Below are 23240 nucleotides of genomic sequence, written 5' to 3'. Positions count from 1 at the left end.
TTTCATCATCGTGACTGCTAGCTGATTCCTATCCGCTGCCTCCGTGCACTACAGTCTTCAACCTGCAACCCGTCTGTGTTTCATCGTGACTGTTTGGCTGATTCCTATCCGCTGCCTCTGTGCGCTTCAGTCTTCAGTCCTTGTCAACGCTCCCGTGTTTCCTTGAGTCTGCCTCCACTATTGCTACCCGCTATTCTCCGTGATCAACAGTGCCTGTTCAACTCTGCTCTCCCGTGTCCCATCGTTACTGCACCTGCTGGTTGCTATTGGCTACCTCCGTGTTCCCGCAGAGACCCGCTGCTGCTACTCCTCAGCACTACTCATCCATCTACTGCTGATCCGCTCTCCACGCTTTCCTGTGTTCCCTGCTGGTCTACCTTCCCGTGCGCTGCACCTACTAGACCACCGCTTCACCCATCCAGGGACTTCGCATCCTGCCGGCCTCCTGCCGTTCAGGTATCTCTGCACTCCTGTCTGACTGCCTCCTGAACCACGGTATGCATACTTCTCATTGACTGTGCTGTGTATTGCATACCTTGCTGGACTGTGTTGGTTCTCCTCTGGAGTGTGCTATCCGCTGTGTCTATTGCCATCATTGACTGTGTTATCTTATGCTGGACTACTTCAAGAGACTTTCTATATTGGCAGTATTGTTCAGTCATTTATACATTTATATTGTGCATATTACTGTGGATCAAAGTCAAGGTGCCCGTGTATATATTGTGTTGCAGTCTCTCCCCGTGCACCTCCTCACATATATATTCAGTAGTACAACTTGCTACCGCAGACCACTGACTACCTTCACGTGTCCTTTGTCCATACAGTTCCTCGTGTATTACTACCTCCATATTGCCAGTGCTGCTAGTCATAGACTTTCCTGAGCATCTCATCATCTGCTATTTCCTGTTCCGTGATCACCCTGCTACCAGAGTACCATATTACCACCTATACTGCTCTGGTAAGCCTATCACCTGGTGATCCCTGGGTAAAGACTCCTAGTGCCCGTGACAATCTGTCATTACTCTAGAAGGGGGAGGGAACGTGTGTATATCTATTGTTTCCGATATTTTCTATCTAGCTGCTAAACCCTCCTTCCATTCCCATCTTTACTTTTCCATTTCCTAAGCAATGAGATAATATTAATCCCTTACAAACCAGTACAGTGTGGTTTATATGCTTAATGTGCTGAACAATCTCCATTTACGTACAGTTGATAAAGAACAACAATGATTACATTTGCAGCCAGGTATAAAATGTAACAAATGTTAAATTAAAATACATATTAGATATTTGTAATAAGCTTCATAGAGCCTGCATTCTACTTCTGATTTTTGGACCATAGCTCTATTTAATTATACCCTTATCCTAATGAAATACATTACAGTTTAATAATACAATATAATCTCTGTTTGTCCTGTTATGGACTAGTAGAAATGTAGAACAAGCTGATCTCTGGAGGAACATATGTTATATCTGTATACTTCTGTCTTGTTACCATTTGCAGTTGGTATTTATCCTAGTGTGTATGTTTTATTAATGGTAATCTATCAAACAGGCACTTCTCTGACAGCTTTGTAGAGCAGAAAAACCCTATTTATACACTATGCCAAGAGAATTGCCAGAAATCTCATACCGCATCCATTCCCAACGGACATGTTCCTACGTTTATACACAAGCTATTTTATTATTCTTCTGTAAACTACCTGTGTGCGGTTATAGTCCTACAGTTAGCGGGAGAATTATCACTTTTACTGAACAGAATGATAATTCTGGCAGGAAAAGTACAGGCCTTGCAGTTTTTATGCTTGCCTGGTAAAATCCATATAATATATCTAGGTAAAATATATTCTAGGCTCATGCAATAAATCTTTCATTGCAAAGAGAAGTGAACATATATTAATTGGAACACCAGTACTTTATATCAAGCCATCTTGACTTATCACACAACGTGTCATGCAAACGCTACGTATGCCAACGCAAATTACAGTTACGACGGTCTACGATTTCGGGGAGTGAACGGGGCGGGGAATGGGCGTGTGCCCGTACTCGATGCACAATGTGGGCGTGCCAAACTGAAGCGAATGCAGCCACGTTGGAATGAAGCTCTGCGTGTGTGAAAGTTTCTTGTTTTTCTGCCGTATCTCTTGCACCAACTAAGGGTCTAGTTTAAGTCCTGGGTCAGTAGCGTATGCAGCTATAACATGTGTCTGCAATCAGGAGCAGCTGTAACAATGTATTTTTTGTACAGTAGACATTAAGGACAGACTAATCCTAATGTTTTTCAATGGAAAAAAAAATTATATTAATTATTTTTTTTAGACATTTTCCATTTCTAATCATAAATGACTATATTATTGACAGGTAACATTAATTTATTAATGGGGTTTTTTCTGTGCATTCTTTTGAGATTTCATATTCCACATACGTATTGTACGTATCCTGCAGTGTCTGGTCTAGTACAGCAGAGTGAACCTACACCCCGTAGTCATCACCAAGAGTATCTTGAAATCCGTCCCTTGCTGACTCTGGGACTATGCAGAGCGGATTTACGTGCCGTTGAGAACAACTGCACAATGCGCTCAGTATGCATGCACAATATATATATATATATATATATATATATATATATATATATCTACTATATAAATGCCTAGTGGCGTGTGTGAAAAAAAAAACCCAAGATGCAGCGCCACCTGCTGGGCAGAGTTATACACTGACCTATGTATTTCTTGAAGGAGAAGTGACAGTTGGGAGTGGTTGGTGGTTGCCGGGGGTGACAGTGGGGAGTTTTTAACACCTTAAGTAGCTTGATGAAGGATGTGGCGATGAAGATGAAGGATGAGGTGATGGAGAAAAATGATGAGGTGGTGACATGTGGACAAAACCACGTTAAAAAAGGGCGCTTGCGTCGGGAAGTAATGCTCTTCCCCTGAGGAGGCCTGGGCTAGGCCCAAATGCATGACAAGAACCTTTTTAACACCTCAAGTAGCTTGATTTGACTAGAATGCATGAGTATCATGCACGGGTTAACTTGTGCACATATATATATATATATATATATATATATATATATATATCACAAGGTATTCTGTACACAGATCGCCTGTCGCCACATGTGACAACATCCCCGTGTCTTACACAGTATATCTGGTCTGATTTTAGGGCGGCTCTAGAGAACGATCCATATTGTCGCATGAAGCACGTATTGAAATGGTATCTGTCAGGATTTTATAAGAAACCAAAGGTAAGAACATGTTACTATATTTTTATCCATGTACTTGAAATTGGACATTGTCACAAACCATCACTCACCTGAGGCGTGTATGTGACAAAGGATTAATCAAAAACAACCACCTGGGGGTAAATGTATCAAGCTGAGAGTTTTCCGGCGGGTTTTAAAAACAAATCAGATTCTAGCTATCAATTATTTAGTACATTCTACAAAATGATTGGTTGCTATAGGCAACATCTCCACTTTTCGAACCCGCCAGAAAACTCTCAGCTTGATACATTTACCCCCTGGTCTGTTTAAAAATGAATAAACTCTCCCTGTCTATCCCACAAACTAACTTTACCTTACCAATTATGCCACCACCAGGATTTTTTGTGTGAAGACCAGACAATCTCACTCAGGAAGCCTTCAGTTCTCCCTTTAAACTAATCTATCACAATTTACTTTCATAAAGTTATCATAAACCAAATGATCTCCCCTGACCCAGAGTTATCATAAACCAAATGATCTGCCCTGTTTCAATTACATAGAGGTTTTAAAACAAAGCTGTCTGACATGTGAATTCATAAGAACACAGAGACCTGAACTTACTAAGTGTAATTTAACATTGAAAATAAATCCACAATGCTTTAAGATAAAACAGTTAACAAATGACATACAAAGATATAATGCAATAGTTTCTTATAAAAATAAAAAAAAGGAAAGATACAGAAATGGTAATTTATTAATAATCAAGTTTCTTTTTCCTGGGAGTAGCAGAATAGAGGGACACTCCACAACAGGACAATGGACTCCCAAAAGTGACCCAATCTGTTAGCTTTACAGGGCATTTTATACATGCTGCAGGTACCCATAGCCCCCCTTCCTGTGATGTCAGACCTAGATAGTCTGTGTAAATGCAAATTTGTTTATAACCTCTTTTCAAACACCTTCCATGTCAGGTTTTATTTATCCTGTCCTAACTTCACGCCAGAATAGACTACAAATATGAATTTTCCGCCACACCAGAGGTCATAAGTTTCCCTTCATATGCATAACAAACATGGCTCCTGTAATTATGATATTTGAGAAAATATGATATGACATTTTCTGCTGTCCTTTTTTCACTAGTTTGTCATTAACACTTAACCCAGCTGCATGGCTCAGTAGTTGAGGGGCCTGAGACATCCCAGATGTTTGTGTCCTGAAAGATATTTCAGTGACTTAAGGATATATTCACTAAACTGCGAGTTTGAAAAAGTTGAGATGTTGCCTATAGCAATCAATCCGTTGTTATTTTGTAGAATGTAATAAATAAATGATAACTAGAATCTGATTGGTTGCTATAGGCAACATCTCCACTTTTTCAAATCCGCAGTTTAGTAAATATACCCCTTAAACTTTTGCGACCCATGCCATAAATTGATACAAGACGCTTATCTGTAACCATGGGTCTGTGCTCTCTTACCTACAAGCACCTCCTGGGGAAAATAGAGGAGTTTAACATAATCAAAGAGATACATTAATTTAGAGTCAGTTTTAAGGTTTTAATGCCTGGCTTTACACAGAGCTCCCCTGAGCCATATCAAGTCATTACTATAAATTAGTTCACAAACCCATTTTGGCAGTTTTATATGACTAGTAATTAGTCTGCATATGACAGATGTGTTACTGATAGTTTTAGTAACAACAAGTGATATTTATATCTGGAAATAAAACTCGGTTGACGCAGTTCGTGTTAGGAATGTATAGAAGAGCAATACATAGTCTATAGCCATGTATTCTAAAATATACACTCTATTAATTCTCTCCACTGCAGATATACACATTATATTTGTTCATTTTTGAGGCAATACATCATGTTCATGGTTAAAACAAACAAAAAACAGTTATGGTAAAGTAAGCAGTATAAAGGTAAATGGATTTTCTCTACTAACTTAAAAGGGAATGGTTGCTTCAGCCAATATAACAAGGAATAAAAAAGATACTTACAAAATATCCTCCTTGTACTGTTCTTTCTAATGTTTCCATCTCCTAGGGGATAAAAAAGCCGTACAACTCGATCCTGGGAGAGAAATTCCGTTGCTGCTGGTTTCATCCACAGACCAATAGTCACACATTTTACATAGCAGAACAGGTAAATATTTCCAGTTAACCATCTCCTAAACCGGTGCTGCATCAGTTGTTCATCCTGTGGGCAACAGACACGTTTACATGTTGGTCAGTGTCCGGTAACTTGACCGTAAGATTAGCTTGAAATATTTATTTTACCTTGTTATTGTGTATATTATGTATTTACTGTGATCTATCTCTGGGGAAAATGTATCAGAGAAGAGAGCATTTGCTTTTACTCCTAAAGGCCTCTCCCTTCCCCTCCCTTAACAGATCCAGTCTGGTATATATGGATTTATATATGGTTGTATGATTTGTATTTTTTATTATTGATTATATTAATTTATACATTGGTGGCTTGTGTTATGTATCCCTTGAATACAGCTACTAGGCTTGTTACAATGAATGTTGTTGCTTATTGTAATCATTTTCTAGGTCTGTGAATTCTGTGTGTAACAAAGTATGAAATGCCTGCTTACAAGATCATACAGATTGCCCCCTACTAGGAGGCAATGTGTGTTGTACAGAGGCATTGGGGACAATAAGCATGGCAGAAGGTCATTATGGGCCATATATATGTGAGGGCATTGGGACAATAGGTCACCCCATTGTATGCCCTCTATCCCACGACTTCTTCCATTGTGCTGCAAGACTGCCTCTATTTGGAAGCTGCATACCCTCAACTTGTATGTAAAATGTACTTATATTAACACCTTAAATATGCATTTCTTGCAGGTAAGTCATCACCCTCCAGTATCAGCTTTTCACGTCAGCAACAGGAAGGACGGGTTTTGCATCACTGGGAGTATTTTGGCCCGATCCAGATTTTATGGTACTAAGAACAAGATATGTCCGTCTGATATTCATTATTGCCTCTCACAGGGCAGATAGATTGAGGTTTATGTGCGTATGTACTAAGGACAAAGGAGGAGGAGAAAACTTCAACCAATCATATTTGCAGCTTTCATTAGAGCACTTGTCAAGCAAATATGTGATTGGTTGAAATGTGCTACAAGAAAGAATTCTCAATATTTTCCCCTCAAGTTTATTTCTCAATGGTTTGTACAATCTAACTTTATTTAACCTGAACAGAAAGACATTATTAAGTTCACAGTGAAAATGAATACCGGTTTCAGTTGGGTAGTTTAATTGTATTGTAACCAATGTGTTATTTTCAACTTTTTGAAATACAGGAACTTTATTAAACAACAAGAGTTTTATCAGATCCTTGTTAGAAACACTTGCAATGACACTTCAAAAGTCTGTTTACCTAGCTAGCTGGTTTAATATTAACACACGTCAATGGTTCCTAGTGAACGGATAGGCTGAGATCTCATGAATTTACGGCTACCTGCTCAGTGCATAGTTAACATAATAATTTATCAAGACCTAAGAACTAAAAAAAAAAGGTCATCTTACTAAACTAATCTATAGTTAATTAATCGATAATTTATACGTTTGTTAATACTTAACTTAAAACGTAATACTTAAACGTTAATAGTTCACAACCCTTGATAATTTCAGTAAAATGTTTTCATACACCGCTTCAGGTATAATCTAAAAAAACAGCTTATTTTGAACAATGTGAGATTATTATACAGGAGTACAAACATTTGCACAGTTCGTCCTACATAACAGAGGAATCGTCTTGTCAGCAGTACAGACAAGAAAAATGTCACATCAGAAAAACAGCTAATTGCACGTTATCTTCCTCTGGGTGTTTGACAGACATTTACATAAAACATCATATGCGACGAAAGATTCTAATAACTCGGTGTTATACAGAGAGGATTTCAGCTGACCCTGGACAGGAAGGGAATGGAATAATAATGAAAATGTATATTTACAATAAATTAGAATCTGAGGGTACATTTGGCAGGATTAAAGCAATACATCAAATCACACGGATACACAGGATGTGCCAGCATGTGTTTATATCTTAAGCTACAAAGTAGGATGTGAATGTTGTATAATCTGTGCGGCCTTTTCTGCAAAGAAAATAATTATCTAAACCAGAAGATTGGAAAGGCTCTGCTAGCATTGTATAAATGAAGTGGCTTAGTGCAGTGTCCACAGTTATATATCTTCCTGCTGCGTTATGGATTCAAATCATTGTCACTTATCAGCTTTCTTGCAGAACACACTGATAGCTGATCGGCGGTACAGTGTTTTTGTATCCAAGAAATAAGCGAACAAGAGTCTTGGCTGCCTGCTAAGTTCTGTCATAGTAAATAGGGAAGGGGTGGGGGTGGGGGAGGGTGACAGGCAAGACCGCCAAGAGAAATTCATTTTATACTTGTATACTTGTCAGTTGAAATCTCTAGCTCACAAGTGCATAGGTTAGAAACAATGTACGACATTGTTTTTGCATTAGAAAGGTTAATCGTTTTCATATCATCCTATGATTTGAGAGATATGAATTAGAAATGTGCAGACCTTCCTTTTAAATATTTAAGTATGGATGGTGGCAAATGTAACCGATTTATTTGGGCTTGCAGTGGCCCCTACATTGCAGTGGCCCCTAGAGGGACATTGTACAGCGGCTTCTTCATACTCCTATACCCAGATATTCTGTAGATATTTAAAGAACTGTAGATGTTTGCGGACTCCAGGACATGACATCAGTGGGAGGAAAGGGGGGGGGATGCTGTCAGTCCATGTAACTGTTAATGGTAAGGCGGCTGACAGCCACTGTCATGGATCATCTGATGGTTTGGGGAAAATTGCAAAGATGAAAAGAAGTTTAGATGTCAAAGTCTGAATGGAAAAAAATATTCTCCTTTCAGAGACCTTCTTGGTCAGGATACATTGTATCACTGCCTCAATGAATTCTATCACTATATTGTATTAATAAGGGAGGATATTGAAATTTAGACAATGAAACAAGGAATTTCTAAACAAATAAAAACAAGTATCTTTAAGACGTACAGGGAGTCATTTCAGTGCAAAACATTTAACGACTGACAGAACTTGATGTCCTTACTCTACTTGTGCACGTTTATGGACAGATCGCGTCTGTCAGAGGCAAGATGGATGCACTTACAGCAAGCACAGAAATAGGCAGCATTATGGGTGTTTCAGTGAGGTCACCTGGTGTAATTAATAAAAAAAACAAAAACTATATGAACCAGGTGCTAAATAAAAATTGTTTTATATCAGACTACAGTAAAATCTCTTAATATAAAAAATTCCACACTAACGTTGACTTCTAGCTGCATAAACAGGACTCACATTTATCACCAACACACAATATGCGTCAGACATTTTGGGGGCCGGACCAATATTGAAACGACTGCGCTAAGAACCACTGCAGCCTGTGCCCGTCAGTATGGTCACTGGTTTCTAGTGGTCTGATGGGCTACATTTCCATGGATACCCAACAAAATGGCCGCCCCCACAGTGTGTAGACAAAAGTTGCACTTTATGGTACAGTAGACATCGTCTATGCTTAATTATCTGGCAATTAAATTAAATACCACAAACCTTCTCCTGTTAGTTTATTTTAACTGGTCTGTTCTCTGTCAGGATCAATGATCCCTATTCTGAGGTGCATCCTAGCTGTGCATTATGGTGGTCTCAGAGAAGTGCATTATGGGAGCAGGAAAAGCATCCGCAGGGAAAATAATCTACACGTTACTCTAGCCAGAAAAGTCTTTGTAGACCAATGTGATTGCCTCCATGTAATGTATTGATTGGTAATTGCTTTAGATGATCAGTTTACTGAAACATTACGTCACTTTTTTATGTTATAGGGAACTCGCTCTCTGCAATATTAGATGGCAAAGCCAGACTCACGTTTCTGACCCGCGATGAAGATTACACCATCACCATGCCGTACGCCCACTGCAAAGGTATGTCATCGTCATAATAATTCACTGGAAATAAACGTAGTCAGCGGTCTCTGCTATTCCACGGTGTTTGGTTTAAGGAAGTGGTATCACAAGTGGGTGGAATATCTGTAATGACATCTTTCTGTTTAAACTACTAGATAGCCAATTTAAATGTTTCTACCCACTCTTGTCATGCAGTAGCCGTAGGAGTGTTCTATACGCTGATATTACATGAGTGTAGGTTATGTGTTGTCACTCGGCTGCCAATATCGTGATTAATAATTACTAGTTAATTGCTGCTATAACCATGTTTTCTGATAGGACTTCTGTATGGCACTATGACGATGGAGCTGGGAGGAAAGGTTACAATAGAGTGTGAGAAAACGCAATACACAACAGAGCTGGAGTTTAAACTAAAGGTAAGACCAGATTATTATCATAAGGATCAAATATTTTCCAGTAGTTATGAAAGTGCAGCCAATCCCTTCACTAGGAACCATTGAGATCATGGAGAGTGCAGCCTATCCCTTCACTAGGAACCAGTGAGATCACGGAGAGTGCAGCCAATCCCTTCACTAGGAACCATTGAGATCACGGAGAGTGCAGCCAATCCCTTCACTAGGAACCATTGAGATCACGGAGAGTGCAGCCTATCCCTTCACTAGGAACCAGTGAGATCACGGAGAGTGCAGCCTATCCCTTCACTAGGAACCAGTGAGATCACGGAGAGTGCAGCCAATCCCTTCACTAGGAACCATTGAGATCACGGAGAGTGCAGCCTATCCCTTCACTAGGAACCAGTGAGTTCACGGAGAGTGCAGCCTATCCAGTCACTAGGAACCAGTGACATCACTGAGAGTGCAGCCAATCCTTTCACTAGGAACCAGTGAGATCACTGAGAGTGCAGCCTATCCAGTCACTAGGAACCAGTGACATCACTGAGAATGCAGCCTATCCAGTCACTAGGAACCAGTGACATCACTGAGAATGCAGCCTATCCAGTCACTAGGAACCAGTGACATCACTGAGAATGCAGCCTATCCATTCACTGGGAACCAGTGACCTCACTGAGAGTGCAGCCTATCCATTCACTGGGTACCAGTGACCTCACTGAGAGTGCATCCTATCCATTCACTGGGAACCAGTTACATCACTGAGAGTGCAGCCTATCCATTCACTGGGAACCAGTTACATCACTGAGAGTGCAGCCTATCCATTCACTGGGAACCAGTTACATCACTGAGAGTGCAGCCTATCCAGTCACTAGGAACCAGTGACCTCACTGAGAATGCAGCCTATCCATTCACTAGGAACCAGTGACATCACTGAGTGCAGCCTATCCATTCACTAGGAACCAGTGACATCACTGAGAGTGCAGCCTATCCATTCACTGGGAACCAGCGACATCACTGAGAGTGCAGCCTATCCATTCACTAGGAACCAGCGACCTCACTGAGAGTGCAGCCTATCCATTCACTGGGAACCAGCGACATCACTGAGAGTGCAGCCTATCCATTCACTGGGAACCAGTGACATCACTGTGAGTGCAGCCTATCCATTCACTAGGAACCAGTGACCTTACTGAGAGTGCAGCCCCGGCATGATAATTAGAGTGGTGTTTAATTATGCATCGCTGTAATTTGCAGACCCCTAAATATCACACTGTTCTGTGGATAAGAAACAGAGATGTCTGTCTGTTGCTTTCCAGCTGTTGTGGAACTACAAGTTCCAGGATATCCTGCTACCAGGATCAATAGGAGTGAGGATGCCAAACAGTGCTCCTGACAAGAGTGAGATTTAGGCTACCAACTCATACTGTGACTTTTTAGTTCCATGACAACTATAAAGCCACAAGTTTCCCAAGTAACAAAAACTTATTACATTCTTTTGAAATGACTAAGGACAGCAATCTTCTGAGCAGACATAAAATACTCCATCAATTTCTTTTCAGTTGAACTAGCTCTATGCATCGTTAAAATGTCTAGGAATAAGCATGTCTTTCCAAGCACCAACAGGAGATCAGATCACGTATTGTTTCTGGGAAAATGACTTTTCCAAGCTAATCTCAAAGCTGCCAAATGAGAGTAAACATAAGAAAACAGAATATTCCCAAGAACATATAAATGAGTTATTTGCGCACAAAACTCATCTGTGGAATGTATAACTCATCGTCACACCAGCCAACGACAAATCAATCAATATCCAGATTAGAAATATTTGTGATTTTTCTCTCTTATGCGTCACCACAAGCTAAGTCACTTATATAAATCCTTGAAGACTCAGCTCTTCAAAGAAGCCTATACCCTGTCCTTCATAACCTCCTTATTCCTGCTCTCCCGTAAACCAGCTATTCCCATCCACACCTGCCACTCTTACTTCCCACATTCCCCATACCTCTTGCATTGTAAACTCATATGAGGCGGAGCCACCTTTATCTTCTGTTTTAAAATCATTAAACTATCAGATTGAATAATTGATTGGTAATCATCCCACATGGCGGGGGGCAGGGCCTAGGGCAAGGGGTGTGTGTGACACTATTGGGGGTACAGTATCATTAGTGGCCAGAAAGGGCCAAAGACACGGAGAAAAGTCAGAGATATCAGACACATCGCCCTAAATTTATTCATTGTCTGCACATAAGAATAGCTTAAAACTGTGTCTGGTATTAAAGTAACTCTGCCTCCTGTACACAGAATAAGCAGCAATTTTCTGGGCTGAATTAATATTTATGAGAATGTAGCCAATCAACTCACTAGGAACCATAACCGTATTCGTCAGAAGGCATGAATATCAGTCAGGCAGTACTTCGGTGATGTCACTGGTTCCTGGCAAGCTGATTGGTCAAATGATACGTCCTGCTCATTTGGGCTTTGTTGCATTAAATGAACCTTAAGAGATTTTTATTTCTCACAAATGAACTCCACCCAATATTGGATTTTACTATGTTAACATTAAATACTATTTTTTGGCTACTCATATAATGTTCGCCAAATCCGGAACAGTCGGTGGCTTCTGGGTACCTGACTGCCTGATGGAGGGAACAGTACTTTATTGGTAAGAAACAGGATTTAATGTGAACATACAATTCACTCAATACTATCTCATGCGTGGAGTTCATTAAGATACAAACACAAAGTAGGGGACACCAGTATTGAAGGAAAAAAAACGCATTGCGCTCCATTGCATAGTAATGCACAACTTCTGGGGAATTCATGTGTCCCAAATAATTTGCCCTCCTGCAAGGCATTTGCAGATTTGAGTCAGAATGAAGCAATAGATCTGATTATTACAATTGTAGCAACGCGTTTTACACTTAATCTATTTAATTTACAGCCGTTCTTTGGTGGCAGCGATACATTAAACCAGATCTGTGGAAAGATTAAAGCCGGAGGTGAAGTTCTGGCAAACCTAGATGGACACTGGGTGAGAATTGTTAAGTCTTGTAGAACATTTGGACAAAAAAAAAAATCATAGAAATGAGTGGGTTTGTGTTGTCTTATGTAATAAACATACCAAGTACATAAGTAATCACACATTATACGTTGTCATATGGAGATCACCATTGAATACCAAAGGGTTACATGTAAAGGATTGAATTGAAAGGTTCTAAATGGTGTTTGCAGCATGAATTACCCGTCTCTCCCCTATGACATCACCATTAAGCTGCATGCAGCACTGTTGCATTAGCTACTGTTTGTATCTTACCAGCCAACACCTGCAGAGATGGTAACACAAACTGGAGCACTACTAAAGCTTCATTGCATTGTCTATTACCCAGAGTCACCAAACTAAACCACATCACTGCAGTAGGACATGCATTGATGTATCTTCTAAACTAAAGCTCACCAGTACCTTGTTGTATTAGCCAACATGTATGTCTGGAGCTATTATATTTAACAAAAGCCACATATTTGAAAGTGGAATTATCATTTCACAGCCGAGAGATATCAATTGTCTGATCCAATCTGCCCACAATATTCTCAGGTCTGTGCTCAAAATAGTGGCACTGTACAATCTATTTTTTTACCATGTGGTCGATCTGACCCCTTTCAGAGGAATTACAGGCTGGCACGAATATATGTCCATAGGCTGTGACTTAGAGTGGAAATATTTCTGGAGGCCTTGTGATTCATCATATTACCGTTGTATCTATGGTCATTATTTTGCTGGTAGGACGCATGACTTTATTTTACACACATATTATGTGGTCTAGGTTTGTGGGCCAGGGATCTCTGTGGCGATGAGGGAGAGGAATGGTGGCAACAAGGAGAAATCCAGACCTGGGAACAGGAGGACTGGGTGGAGAAGTAGATTTGTGAGCTTATTTAGGGGACAGATCTGTAAATAGGAGGGAACTGATGGTCACAGAGTTTGTTCTATAGATGAAGATCAGTAATTACATCTGTGAAATGTTTTCATTACAGGATCGAGAGGTTTACCTACATGGTGTACCCACCGGCAGCAGAGACATCTTCTGGAATCCAACTGCAGACATCAGAAGACAAAGACTCAAGCGTCATATTGTATTGTTTGAGGAGCAGACCGAGTTGGAGTCCGAGAGGTAAGACTTGCAGGACTGATCTAATGCTGTAGACCTAACTATGGCATTGTCACCAATGTGCACACTAATGGCTGCAGAGGTGAGGCTAGCTTCCATAATACAATAATATTACATTGTACAAGTGTGTCATGGCGAGGTACATGAAAGGATGTAATGGGTGACTTGCTATGCAGCAACACTATCTGCTCCAACTGTTGTCACTTAATGGAATTGCTGCAATTTGTCAAGTAGTTTAAACCATCACTGAATGAATCTGACCAGTAATCAAGTAAAACTATGACTGACCCATAGCGGTACCCAAGTCAAACAATAATTCTTCTATATCTACTCTAGACTGTAAATTTTCTTTAGAACACATATAGGGGTATATTTATCAAACCTTCTAAAATGGAAAAGTGGCAACCAGATTCTAAGTATTGTTCTCTAGAATGTACTAGATAAATAGCTAGAATCTGATTGGTTGCTGTGAGTGACCCTCAGACCTCCTTATGTAAAGCATCTTAACTTACCCAACCATAACCAAATAGAATCAATATGTATATTTACAAGCCCTGAAATTAGATCAAATGGGATCCGACCCCAAAACATAACATCGCCTCGGATTATTCTAAGGCTAATTGGTAATTATAACTCTAGATTAAGTTCTTCATCATCATCATTTATTTATTTATATAGCGCCACTAATTCCGCAGTGCTGTACAGAGAACATACTCACATCAGTCCCTGCCCCATTGGGGCTTACAGTCTAAATTACCTAACACACACACAGAGAGAGACTAGGGTCAATTTTTGTTAGCAGCCAATTAACCTACTAGTATATTTTTGGAGTGTGGGAGGAAACTGGAGCACTCGGAGGAAACCCACACAAACACGGGGAGATCATACAAACTCCTCACAGATAAGGCCATGGTTGGGAATTGAACTCATGACCCCAGTGCTGGGAGGCAGAAGTGCTAACCACTGAGCCAACGTGCTGCCCTAAGTTCTTAAACTAGCCCTAATAATCTCTTACCTTAACAGAGCTCTCATCTTGCATTACTAAAATTCTAATAATCTAAGAATTAAGACGCACCATAAATCTGTACCGGTGGAGAAGTCAGGAAAACATTTTTAATTGCTCTCTAGAGAAAACGTTATACATTCTGTTATAGCGGGAAGATACTCCTTATGATTTGCAGAGCTGTATATAGTGGGAGCCCATTAATATGATCCTTTCCCAGGGCCCATTCTTCTTGTGGCCCCTGTAGAATTAGATGAGTGTTGCGTTACACACTCTAAACAATACAATACACTTCTACCATCTGTATTTAGTAACTTCAACGTAACATCTATAACTCTAAACGTAACAGTCACTATGGCAATTTGAGAGAACGAAGAGATAAACAGTATTATCATGGTACTTAGCCCTGATTGGGCAGAGATGTTGTTCTGGTTGAAGTAAAACATTTTGCCTTGATTCCGTTACAGACTATGGCAACATGTGACGAGCGCCATCAATGACGGAAACCAGCACCAGGCCACGGATGAAAAGTACGTTTTAGAAGACGCTCAGAGAAAGGCGGCGAGGGAGAGGAAAGAGAGCGACGCGGAGTGGACGGCCCAGCTCTTTGTTTATGACGAGTTCCTGAAAGAATGGCGATATAAGTACGAAGAGTAAGTATCATGACTCGCTATGGCGAAGATCCATAAACACGTATGGTGTCAAGGGGGTAGATTTCTACAGATGTTTGTGAATACCCCGTAGTTCTGGATGGATAAAGTCATCTGCACATTCTTCATCCTAAATACGCATTCTGGGATCAGTTTGGCTATTTTGCGGTCTGGCGGTCTGGGCAAGGCTCATCTCATCTCTTACACCATGTATTCATATTATATACTATATAAAAGGACAATTATTCTCTCTTTAATCCTCATTGGATGTAACACCTACATAGAAACCACTAAGAGAATGAGCAGTTTTTGTACATTAATTCGATAAACGTTGCTGCCCCCCAAGTTTTCCGCCTTTTTTTGGGAATAGGGCCTGAATACTCCCAGTAATACACAACAAGGAAAGATTACTATATATTATATGCCCATATACATTTTTGATACAAACTTTGGGAAAAAAACGGTGATCAGTTCTCTAGCGCTGGCCAGTTAGAGGGTAACACCACTCAAAAATAAAATTGCTTAATTACAATCATTATGCGGAGTACTACAACTTACTAGAATAATTTTAATTAGCATTTTGTTTTAATGGTGCTTCCCTTTAAGCAGTGATCAGTAAAATGCTCAACTTAAAGGCGACGGCCATCGGCCAGTCCCTGTTTCTGTAAGCCATTCACTTGGTCTAGTTTTTGATTCCTCGTATGAGAATTTATCAAGAGAGACTGACAAACTGAGGACATGGATTTAATTACCATAATTATGAATAAAAAACGGCTTTTATTATCTCAGTGTATCTCCTGCCCCAGCCCCCACCCCCCTGGGTGTTTGCGCGACAGAACCTCTGACTACAGCAATAAATGTCATTGATTCCGCAGTACACATCCCTGGCACCCTCTGACTGACATTGCGCAATACGAGAAGGACGGAATGCTGCAAACTGTGAAGAGGAATCTGACCAGCATGTTGGCCCCGCGGACCGACCCACAGCGCCAGGTAGCCATCATCTGTTCCATCAATGTAAATGGTCATCTGTGTTCATAAAGTGCACCCTACACACAGCGTTTTATATATATGACTACATGATTCATGTAAAGACCACAACTGTAAAGCACTTAGGGTAGCACTTTTCAAGGGCATGTGAGGTTTGCTAAGCTTTATGTTTGCAGGCGTCCATAGCTTCAGAGTGACATCATGGCAGTGGCCATGATGGATGTAAAGCACATATTTATGGAGGCCTAGCACATAGTAATGGACCTATTTATCATATTGTATCAGTAAATTCTGTAGCACTTTACAATTGGGAACAAACACAGTAATAAAACCATACTGGGTAATACAGACAGAAAAGAAGTACGAGGGCACTGCCCACAAGTTTACAATCTGTTGATTACATGGAGGGCCAGGGTCCTATCAGGAAGAACAAGGCTTAGACACAGTGCAAACAACACCTCCAGCATTATAGAGAGTTTACATAGAGAGAGCCTAACATCAGTCAATGGACGTGATTATATTAAACCCTGAGGCAGAGGGAACGGGAGGACAGGTTGGTTAGGACCACGAGTTTCCCATTATTCAATGTATCACTGTTAGTGAAGACAAAACACACCAGGCTATACGGTACAAGTAATCCTGTCCTTACTTTCTACATAAGACTAAACAGACGAGAGAGAGAATTACTGTCATCACCACCATAGTTACTATCAGATACAGGAAATTAACTTTTATTTTAAGGGACACCATTATTTTTTCATATATTCTAAACATTTACAAAAGTTAGGTTTACGCTAATTGTGTTGTACTGCCCCCTGTGTCAGAGGTACATAGTTAACCCAGCCTTACAAGAGGGAGGAATGACCTCTACCCCGCACAATATAGTTGTAAATAACCACTTTGTTGTAGACAACATTAATCAGCTAATTAGAGATAACACAACACAGATTACTTTCTAATACAGTGAAGCAGACAGGATAAAGTGAGATAACAGCAGTTTTACAATGTAGGGACATTAATCCAGCAATAAAACAGCACAGATGTAAATAAGTAAAATAACAGCGCCCTCTGGTGGATTATCTTTTTATACCGAAATCTTTTTAAACCAAAATTGTTTCATGTATAACTGTTTTAGCATAAAATTCCTGCTTACAATTTCCCTATTTATTTTCTGATTGCAAAAATCAGACCTCACTGAACTTATTTAGCTTTCTAATTTATTTTGTAACCTCTTTAACAACAACAAATGAACTTACGTGAAAGAGAAAGTGATATATTTCTTGTGAATGTGGAAACAAATTATATTCTGTAATTGCTGAACTTGAAATATAAGTGAATGTCATAATAAAACAGGTTGCTTAGGTAATTGATATTAAATTATTGTTTGACATTGATGGGTAGAATCTCTTAAACCTTCAGGTACTGTTAAATATAACCTTGCCAAATCTTAAGGTGAACCAAACACCTTGTTACGATGGGGGCAGCCATTTTGTGGGCTGAACCAAATATTCATGAAATTGAGGCACAATGCTGCCACTGGCTCCTAGTGATTTGATAGGCTGCAACGCATGTCACTGACTCAGTCTATAATATGGCTGCCCCCACTGTGTGCAGTTGACAGGTGCGCTAAACGACTAATTCTCTTTGTTCTGCTAGAGAGGAACTCATGAGGGCAGACATCGTAAGACCAGCCAACAGCCGTCTATCAGCAGTCAGACCACCGAGAGCAGCTGTTCCACTCCGGAACCTGGACATGAATCATCCGATGATGAAAGTATGTTTTCTCCTGGAGTATAACTCTCTTAAGACTACCACTGACATGAAACCTCTTTATATTATTCATTTCTTGTTTTCTTTATCCACAGTGTATGTGCGGTATGTGGATAGATCATATTATGTATATTACTAAAAAGAGACCGGCTATAAATGTATCAAACCTAAAAAGGAAAAGTAGTGGTGTTGCCCACAGCAACCAATCAGATTCTAGCTAACATTCTCTAGAATGCGCTAGATAAATAACTAGAATCTGATTGGTTGCTATGGGCAACACTTATCCTTGTTAGGAGAACTCGAGAGGGTTCATAGCGTGAATATATGAAACCTTCTATGTACTTCTGAGTCAGACAAACTCCTTAATAAAAGGAATGGAACAGTTAAAGGGAGGTTACAAAAACTAGATTTATTTATATTGAAAAGAGGTGCCTTAGAGGTGACATAATTAATATGTACACATAAATCTATTGCTGTTTAATAAAAAAGGATTTGTCTGGCATAAAGAGTTTAAGAGGCAATCAACTGTGAATGGATGAAAGACTGTTTCACCATCTACATTGGGAGGGGTTCTTTACGGTAAGGGCAGTTAAGCCGTAGAATCCTTTACCACATGAGGTGGTGGTAGTGGCAAATTCACTAACAAAATGTACAATGGATTTGGATGCCTTTCTTAACAGAAAATGTTGCATTAGCCATTCCTCTTTTTCTGGATCAACACAGTTTATGAAAGGTTGGCGCTAGTAGCAGAGATATGTTTTCTTACAGGCCAATATTATGCGGAAACACCACTGTAAACTGTGTTAGTGCAAGATATTAACTTTAAACGTACCACACATAACATAACCACAAACATATGTACACTAAGGACATATGAAGACGATATTTTGGATAATTAGGAAAGGGGAACTATTATGGGGGAGCGATCCACCATCACTATGTATCAGACTTCCATATTTTTTTCTGGAAAAAAAATGAAGTGTTTGCGGCTATTTCCATTTTTCTCAAGTCTATTCCATAAAACGTTTGTTCACCGTGTTACTATTCAGAAGGGAAGAAGAGGTACAGAACAGGTCTTACAATACATCTAGTGATCAGAGAGGTTTTCTACATATGATACCATGGTGCCATTTAAAGTGTACCTCAGTGGAGGCAGACATTTTGTGGGCTGGGCCAATAATCTTTAGGATGTTTCCTATCAATTACCTCAGTTCCTCATGTCTCAGGAATGGCGCTAGTGACTTCATAGGCTGAAAATTGGTTCCTCACCCCACAAAATGGCTGCCTCCACTGTGCGCAGGTGATGGCTTCACTCAAACGTCACGATTTTTTGTTTTTAACCATTTAATTAAAAGAAATATGGAAGCTGCCAGATTCAGCAAGTACGGGATTTAATTTCATAAATTGTTCACACATTCTCTTAGCGGTAGTTTTGTTGTTTGGAACTAAAACATGACAAATGTTATGTATATGTATATTTTAGGAGGTGCAAAAAGTATTCTTTAAGGGGGTATCCACCATTGGGCAACACCCCTTTTATAAAACATACACCATATGTATAAAACAGGGCCCCCATTACCTGAATACAAGTGCCAGCTAGCGCTCTTTGATGCCGGTTTTCATTGGAGCTCTGTGAAAGCGCTATAGACTGGCCAAGTCTTTCAGCACTGAGAGACGCAGTGTAACCCGACTCTCGGGTTAATGTAACATGGTGGGGTCCCATTTTAGGAGCTCTATTTGCTATATGTGGGGGTATGATTGATTAACGAGGGGCCAGCCAAGATATAAAATTCAGCTACATTAAAATGAGTAAAATAGAGGCTCTCTCTGTATTTGGTTTTATCGGGATAAGGTAATTTATCCTGACACCCTATAGCTTTAACTATAACCCTGATTTATTAACATAAACGTATTTCCCTTTCCCATGTTGTATATTTATCCTGTTACAGGATTTCCAGGTCCGTGTTCGCAGTGTGGAAAAGAGAAACACGAACTAAAAGAAATCCAGGCTGCAGTCCTCTCTCTGCAGAAGACACAACAGGATATACATAGGTAATCGTATTAACATGAATCCTGCATAATTACACTTATAATGCATACCCCTCAGATATCCCAAGTCCTTGCTTTTGTGCCATTATGGGCCAAACCTGTCAGTTTTTGTGGGTGGGGCAGTGCCTGGGTGTGACCCCGCCCACAAACTTCCAATTTGTCACTGTTAGCTTGGCTAGGGTTAGGCTACAAATAGCTAAATTAAACTATAATGTAGGTTACTCACCAAAAGCACAGCACTTTCAGCCAATCAGAGCAAAGTGGGTCTTAGCCAATCAGGGGAGAGCAGCAGCAACCAAACAGAGCACCAACCCTTCTATGATTGGTCCCAGACAATCTGCCATGATCAGCAGGCAGAACTAGAAGGAAAGGAGCCTCCTATGTATAATATTTGCCCCAGGAGCCAGATTTTCTGCGCTGAGGTGTTCCCCTGGCCTCCGATGTTTATGGGACAAGTGTGCTAGCAGTTCAGTGCACACATTTATTTATATTGATAAGCTGGAACTATTATGTCCCGTATGCTCCAAAATGTATTTTTTTTTACAAACAAGATGTCCTGGCTTTTACAGAACAGTTGGCAACTCTACTCATTGGAAAGAACGGTTGCTAGAGCTACCTGGATTGACTAGGTCACTGCGGCCCCCCACCCCCACCCCCCACCACCTCAAAAGCCCTGTGTGTCACTCACCGGACTGTGAGTGCTTCTTCCCGGACTATTAGGAACCGTGGACGTCCTCTATCCTGAGGGACTGCGCATGCGCAGCCCTTTCCAAACCTTCAGTGTATGTTCCTTTAACTTAATTGGCAGATCAGGCAACCTCCCTATATTAAGCACCTGTGGTCAACACCACGTTGCCTGATCTTGGAGTCTCATTCCCCATGAGTCTCTGAAGGTGTTCCTGTGTTTCCTTGTTCATTCAGCCCTGCTGATTCCTGTGGTTTCCAAACCACTTCTACCTCTGTGGTTTCCAAACCACTTCTGCTACTGTGGTTCCCATACCACTTCTACCATCTACTATATCATCGTGACTGTGAGCTGATTCCTATCCGCTGCCTCCGTGCACTACAGTCTTCTAATCACTTCAACTCTACCATGTATCATTGGGACTGTTAGCTGATGCCTATCCGCTGCCTCCGTGCATTACAGGCTTCAACCACATCCACTCACCTGTTCATGATTGTGACTGCCAGCTGATTCCTATCCGCTGCCTCCGTGCACTACAGGCTTCAACCTGCAACTCGTCTGTGTTTCATCATCGTGACTGCTAGCTGATTCCTATCCGCTGCCTCCGTGCACTACAGTCTTCAACCTGCAACCCGTCTGTGTTTCATCGTGACTGTTTAGCTGATTCCTATCCGCTGCCTCTGTGCGCTTCAGTCTTCAGTCCTTGTCTACTCTACCGTGCTTCCTTGAGTCTGCTGCCACTATTGCTACCCGCTACTCTCCGTGATCATCTGTTCCAGTTCAACTCTGCTCCGGTGTCCCATCGTTACTGCACCTGCTGGTTGCTATTGGTTACCTCCGTGTTCCCGCAGAGACCCGCTGCTGTTACTTCTCAGCGCTACTCATCCATCTACTGCTGATCCGCTCTCCACGCCTTCCTGTGTTCCCTGCTGGTCTACCTACCTGTGCGCTGCACCTGCTAGACCCCTGCTTCACCCATCCAGGGACTTGTATCCTGCTGGCCTCCTGCCCTTCAGGTATCTCTGCACTCCTGTCTGACTGCCTTCTCCTGAACCACGGTATGCATACTTCCCATTGACTGTGCTGTGTATTGCATACCTTGCTGGACTGTGTTGGTTCTCCTTTGGAGTGTACTATCCGCTGAGTCTATTGCCATCATTGACTGTGTTGGTTCTCCTCTGGAGTGTACTATCTGCTGACTCTACTGCCATCATTGACTGTGTTATCTCATGCCGGATTACTTCAAGAGACTTTCTATATTGGCAGTGTTGTTCAGTCATTTATACATTTATATTGTGCATATTACTGTGGATCAAAGTCAAGGTGCCCGTGTATATATTGTGTTGCAGTCTCTCCCCGTGCACCTCCTCACATATATATTCAGTAGTACAACTTGCTAGTGGCAGACCACTGACTCCTGTTTACAGTTTCACCTGTTCCAGTATCCTCTTACATAGCAGTGGTACAACTTGCTAACGCAGACCACTGACTCCCCGGATACCTCCACTTGGATTCCATTCCTTCACTCAGACAGCGGTACAACTTGCTATCCGCAGACCGCTGACTCTCATCACCTCCTCGTTTCTGTTGGACATTCCTCCTCACTATAGCAGTGGTACAACTTGCTACCGCAGACCACTGACTACCTTCACGTGTCCTTTGTCCATACAGTTCCTCGTGTATTACTACCTCCATATTGCCAGTGCTGCTAGTCATAGACTTTCCTGAGCATCTCATCATCTGCTATTTTCTGTTCCGTGATCACCCTGCTACCAGAGTACCATATTACCACCTATACTGCTCTGGTAAGCCTATCACCTGGTGATCCCTGGGTAAAGACTCCTAGTGCCCGTGACAGTAAGATCAGGCACTGACAGACCCAGATACGGAACCTACTGCTAAAGAGATGCTGCAGCATCTGGTCAGCCGTGTGGAGCAACAGGATGCTCGCCAACAGCTGTTACTTCAATGTTACCAATCGTTAACCTCCCAAGGAACATCTGGACAGACTGTTACAGCTAGTATTGAAGCTCCTGTGCTTTCCTCCGTTTCCCCAGTGCCATCCCAGGTGTCTACAGCTCCTACGCTTCACCTGCCTACTCCGTCAAAATATGACGGGGACCCCAAAACTTGTAGAGGTTTCCTTAACCAATGTTCAGTCCATTTTGAACTCCAACCTCAAAATTTTTCTACCCATCGTTCCAGAGTGGCCTATCTTATCTCATTGTTTTCTGGACAAGCCCTGGCTTGGGCCTCCCCTCTGTGGGAGAGAAACGATCCAATTCTACAAGATAGTGCCAAATTCATTTCCACGTTCCGAAGTGTGTTCGATGAACCAGGTCGTGTGACCTCCGCTGCTTCCAGCATTCTTCGTTTGCGACA

General features: G+C 41.1%; 1 protein-coding gene across 2 annotated transcripts in view; it reads left to right on the top strand.

Moving 5' to 3' along the window:
• Positions 1-23240, top strand: part of OSBPL5 (oxysterol binding protein like 5) — a 107120-nt gene that overhangs the window by 76302 nt on the left and 7578 nt on the right. For both annotated transcript variants that reach the window (XM_075188412.1, XM_075188413.1), the window contains exons 11-21: positions 3163-3244; positions 5250-5348; positions 6059-6155; positions 9076-9174; positions 9475-9572; positions 12487-12576; positions 13578-13714; positions 15182-15367; positions 16240-16357; positions 18011-18128; positions 20074-20176. In XM_075188412.1, the coding sequence (XP_075044513.1) occupies positions 3163-3244; positions 5250-5348; positions 6059-6155; positions 9076-9174; positions 9475-9572; positions 12487-12576; positions 13578-13714; positions 15182-15367; positions 16240-16357; positions 18011-18128; positions 20074-20176 (1227 nt within the window). The remainder of the gene's footprint in view (positions 1-3162; positions 3245-5249; positions 5349-6058; positions 6156-9075; positions 9175-9474; positions 9573-12486; positions 12577-13577; positions 13715-15181; positions 15368-16239; positions 16358-18010; positions 18129-20073; positions 20177-23240) is intronic.

The sequence above is a fragment of the Mixophyes fleayi genome, chromosome 10, assembly GCF_038048845.1.
Source record: "Mixophyes fleayi isolate aMixFle1 chromosome 10, aMixFle1.hap1, whole genome shotgun sequence".
Lineage (NCBI taxonomy): Eukaryota > Metazoa > Chordata > Amphibia > Anura > Limnodynastidae > Mixophyes > Mixophyes fleayi.
The sequence above is the reverse complement of the archived record's forward strand: the minus strand, read 5'-3'. Positions and strand labels throughout refer to the sequence as shown.